The sequence below is a fragment of the Apteryx rowi genome, unplaced genomic scaffold (assembly GCF_003343035.1).
Source record: "Apteryx rowi isolate R43461 unplaced genomic scaffold, aptRow1 scaffold_999, whole genome shotgun sequence".
Taxonomy (NCBI): Eukaryota; Metazoa; Chordata; class Aves; order Apterygiformes; family Apterygidae; genus Apteryx; species Apteryx rowi.
Window position 1 is genome coordinate 100,866 of NW_020451314.1, and position 4,142 is coordinate 105,007.

Consider the following 4,142-nt stretch of genomic DNA (forward strand, 5'->3'; position numbering starts at 1 on the left):
CGCGGCCGGCCCGAGGCTCCCCGGCGGCGGGGCGGGAGAGCCCCGCTCCCCCCGGCGCCCAGCCGCCCCCGGCCCCGGTACTCACGATGCACTCGCGGACCCGCTCGTGGAAGAGCTGCTCCCGCACGGCCAGCGCGTCGTGCTCCGCAGGGTCCATGCTGCGGCCAGCATGGCTGGGCGGGCGGCGGCGCAGGGGGCCGGGCCGGGCCGAGCAGAGGAGCTGCGGGCCGGGCCGGGCCGGACCGAGCCGGGTCGGGTCGGGTCGAGGCGCCGAACCGAACCGGGAGAACGGCCGGGCGAGGAGCGCAGCGCTGCCGAGCCGAGCCGAGCGCTGCGGGAGGTCGGCGCGGCCCGGCCCCGCCCCGCCCGGTGCTCGCTACAATGTATCGGCTCCGCGTCCCGCCCTTAAAGGGCCACGCACCCGCCGGGCCGCGGCGGCCGCCCCGCGGGCTGGCCCCGTCCTGCTCGGCCGAGCCCCCATTGGCTCCGCGGCGGTGAATGAGGCGCCGCTCATTGGCCGAGGGCGGCGCGGGCGGATCCGATTGGCCGAGCCGGCCGCCGCGTTCCCACCGCCGCGTTCCCACCGTGGGGGAAGGGCCGGGTCCCCGGGGCTGGCCCGGTCGAGGGGGGGGGGGAAGGATGGGGGACAAACGGGCCGGGTCCCTCCACCCCCGTTAAGTCCCGCGGGAGGAGGGCGCCGCCTGCCGGTGCCCCTGCCCCGCGGGAAAGCCGGTAGCGGTGGGGTTAAACCCCCCGGTGCCGCACCATTCACCCCCATCCCAGGAGCCTGGGGTTAATCGCCGGGGACAGGGCTAATCCCCGCAAYAGCACTAATCCCCAGGCCAGGATTAACACCAGCCCTGCTGCACCCGCTGCCTCCCGCACCTCACCCTGGGGCAAGGGCACAGCAAGGGTCCCTGCGCCCTGCCAGGGACAGGCCAGCACCCCCCCCCCCCGCAGGGGACGCCGGGCTGCAGGGTACTGCCACCACGGCCCCCAGTGCTATCAGAGGCTCCCTACTGCCCCAAGGAGTCGGACCCTCAGCAGCTCCTTAAGCTCCAAGGACCATCATTGGCAGCCAGAGGCAGCAGCCACCCTGGGGGGCCCCGATGGATGACCAACCCCCCCCCAGTAGCCCCCAGGGTGCTGTCCCCAGGAAAGGGCTGGCAGCAGGCACCTTGCACAGGGGCCAGCGCCAGCGTCTCCATGCACAGCAGCCTGCGGAGACAATAGGGACAGTCTGTTCCCGTGTGAATGGGGCTGGGGGGCCCCGCCGCACCGCAGACAGACACAGAGGGTTTGTATCAGACAGTAGCATCTTTTTTTTTTTTTTTTTTAAAGCCTTTTATTCACAGACATGGTACAGACACATGGAAAACCGACATGATCACATTGTGGAAGAGTGAGAGCGCCCAGCCTGGCCCCAGCGTCCTCCCAGCCCTGGGCCTGAGGGAYCAGACCCCTGCCTGGGGCACAAGAAAGCTAAAGTGTTTGCAGCTGACATTTTGTGGACATGCTACAGAGACAGGAGGAACCAGGCATTTAGTATTCCTCCCCTTCCTCCTCGCCCTCGCCTTCCACCGAGTCCACCCCCACCTCCTCGTAATCCTTCTCCAGGGCAGCCATGTCCTCCCGCGCCTCCGAGAACTCCCCCTCCTCCATGCCCTCCCCCACGTACCAGTGCACGAAGGCACGCTTGGCGTACATCAGGTCAAACTTGTGGTCCAGGCGGGCCCAGGCCTCGGCGATGGCYGTCGTGTTGCTCAGCATGCACACAGCGCGCTGCACCTTRGCCAGGTCCCCGCCGGGAACCACCGTGGGCGGCTGGTAGTTGATGCCCACCTTGAAACCYGTGGGGCACCAGTCCACAAACTGGATRSTGCGCTTGGTCTTGATGGTGGCAATGGCRGCATTGACATCTTTGGGCACCACGTCGCCACGGTACAGCAGGCAGCAGGCCATGTACTTGCCGTGGCGAGGGTCACACTTCACCATCTGGTTGGCCGGCTCAAAGCAGGCGTTGGTGATCTCNGCGCCGCGCACGGCCATCTTACTGCGGCGCCCCGGCCGGCCCCAGATCCCAGCCGCGCCGGCGGCCGGCACTGCTCCGCGCGGGCTCCCTGCGGCGCCGGGGCCTTCCCCGGCTCCATTTTCTCACCTCGCTGGCGGCAGCGCCAGCCGGCTGCTGCAAAATGGCATTTCTGGCAAAACCCGCCCTGGGCGAGCAGGCGGCGGCGCGGGGAGGGCGCAGCCCCACACTGCGGCATGCCCTGCGCCTCGCCCTGGCTCCCGCTCGGGTTTCGCGCCCCGTTCAGCTTCCCTTTCATTATTTATCCCCGGCGGGAGGGATGCAGGCACGGCCACGGCTCCGGGCACAGCTGGGTGGTTCCTGCCGCCAGCTCCGGCTGGGCTCACGTGGCCCCACTATACCCGGAGCAGCTCCCTTCGCGGAGGCTGCGGCTGGAGGGGTTTCATGGAAGCGTTCGGGGAGGTGCTGTGGGATAAGGGGGCTGCGCTCACCCCCAGACCTGGCACCACGGGCAGACAGCTGGGGAGGGGACACACATCCCCCAGCTGCAAGCAGCAGTGACACCCCAGGGTGACACAACACATGCTCTCCCGGAGCACAGGGGCAGCAAGGACCCAGGGGGCTGGGATTTACCCCAAGGGATTTAAGAGCTCCCCAAACACCCAGGAGCAGTGAAGCCACAAGGTGCTTCTGCTGTGGGAGCAGCACTTGCTTGGCTCCTGTTCCCAGGAAAACCCAGGAGCTGCCCTCCCCTTGGCCCTTGCACCACCACGGGACACAGGAGCAGGGGCTGGACCTCAGGCTGGCTCCCCAGGATGCTCGGCCACCAGCTCTGCCTGTCCCTGGGGATGGCCAGGGACACCCCAGGGCTGAGCCAACCCTTGTGTCCTTGTCACCCCACCCCTCCAGCACCAGAGCCCGGGGGGATTTCCAAGGATCTGGAAGGCCGTGGGGCTAGCGGTTCGAGGCAGCGCAGCACGGAGTAACCACACCAGACACAGGTTCTCTAGGACAGGGAATGCTTTTATTGAGACCCACGGCAGTGGACGGGGTGGGTCCCTAACACTTCTCCTCGTAAGCACAGACCAGTTGCACAGCAAACACGCGGCAGCGCACAGGGCTACTGCCCCGCCGCTCGGGCTATTGAACCTAGGTTACGTTCCCTGTAAGAGCAGCACCGTTGTGACATTTAGTATTCCTCCCCTTCCTCCTCGCCCTCGCCTTCCACCGAGTCCACCCCCACCTCCTCGTAATCCTTCTCCAGGGCAGCCATGTCCTCCCGCGCCTCCGAGAACTCCCCCTCCTCCATGCCCTCCCCCACGTACCAGTGCACGAAGGCACGCTTGGCGTACATCAGGTCAAACTTGTGGTCCAGGCGGGCCCAGGCCTCGGCGATGGCCGTCGTGTTGCTCAGCATGCACACGGCGCGCTGCACCTTGGCCAGGTCCCCGCCGGGAACCACCGTGGGCGGCTGGTAGTTGATGCCCACCTTGAAACCCGTGGGGCACCAGTCCACAAACTGGATAGTGCGCTTGGTCTTGATGGTGGCAATGGCAGCATTGACATCTTTGGGCACCACGTCGCCACGGTACAGCAGGCAGCAGGCCATGTACTTGCCGTGGCGAGGGTCACACTTCACCATCTGGTTGGCCGGCTCAAAGCAGGCGTTGGTGATCTCTGCTACAGAGAGCTGCTCRTGGTAAGCTTTCTCAGCAGAGATGACGGGGGCATAGGTGGCCAGGGGGAAGTGGATACGGGGGTAGGGCACCAGGTTGGTCTGGAACTCGGTCAGATCGACATTCAGGGCCCCATCAAAGCGCAGGGACGCCGTGATGGAGGACACGATCTGGCCTATCAACCTGTTGAGGTTGGTGTAGGTGGGGCGCTCGATGTCCAGGTTCCTGCGGCAGATGTCATAGATGGCCTCGTTGTCCACCATGAAGGCACAGTCGGAGTGCTCCAGGGTGGTGTGAGTGGTGAGGATGGAGTTGTAGGGCTCCACCACGGCTGTGGACACCTGCGGTGCCGGGTAGATGGAGAACTCCAGCTTGGACTTCTTGCCATAGTCGACAGAGAGGCGCTCCATGAGCAGGGAGGTGAAGCCAGAGCCGGT

The 4,142-nt window shown here is 66.5% G+C and overlaps 3 protein-coding genes across 4 annotated transcripts in view; all 3 read right to left on the reverse strand.

Moving 5' to 3' along the window:
- The window catches only part of LMBR1L (limb development membrane protein 1 like), a 7,850-nt gene extending 6,639 nt beyond the window's left edge, over positions 1-1,211 (reverse strand). The window contains exon 1 of one of the 2 annotated variants that reach the window (XM_026055459.1): positions 1,178-1,211. Coding sequence is in view for 1 of the 2 variants with exons in the window: in XM_026055457.1 (XP_025911242.1) it covers positions 86-157 (72 nt within the window). In the remaining variant the exon portion in view is untranslated. Of the gene's footprint in view, positions 1-85; positions 191-1,177 lie in introns of those variants that run through there. The other variant, XM_026055457.1, reaches the window with a different exon arrangement.
- A 108-nt stretch (positions 1,212-1,319) lies between these two features.
- LOC112960851 (tubulin alpha chain) lies at positions 1,320-2,049 on the reverse strand. Its single transcript, XM_026055460.1, has one exon. The coding sequence runs from the start codon at positions 2,047-2,049 to the stop codon at positions 1,543-1,545; it is 507 nt and encodes a 168-aa protein (XP_025911245.1). The 3' UTR covers positions 1,320-1,542.
- A 990-nt stretch (positions 2,050-3,039) lies between these two features.
- LOC112960845 (tubulin alpha-1A chain) overlaps positions 3,040-4,142 on the reverse strand; it is a 3,967-nt gene continuing 2,864 nt past the window's right edge. Inside the window, exon 4 of the mRNA XM_026055451.1 lies at positions 3,040-4,142. Coding sequence (XP_025911236.1) covers positions 3,219-4,142 — 924 coding nt within the window. The 3' untranslated portion in view covers positions 3,040-3,218.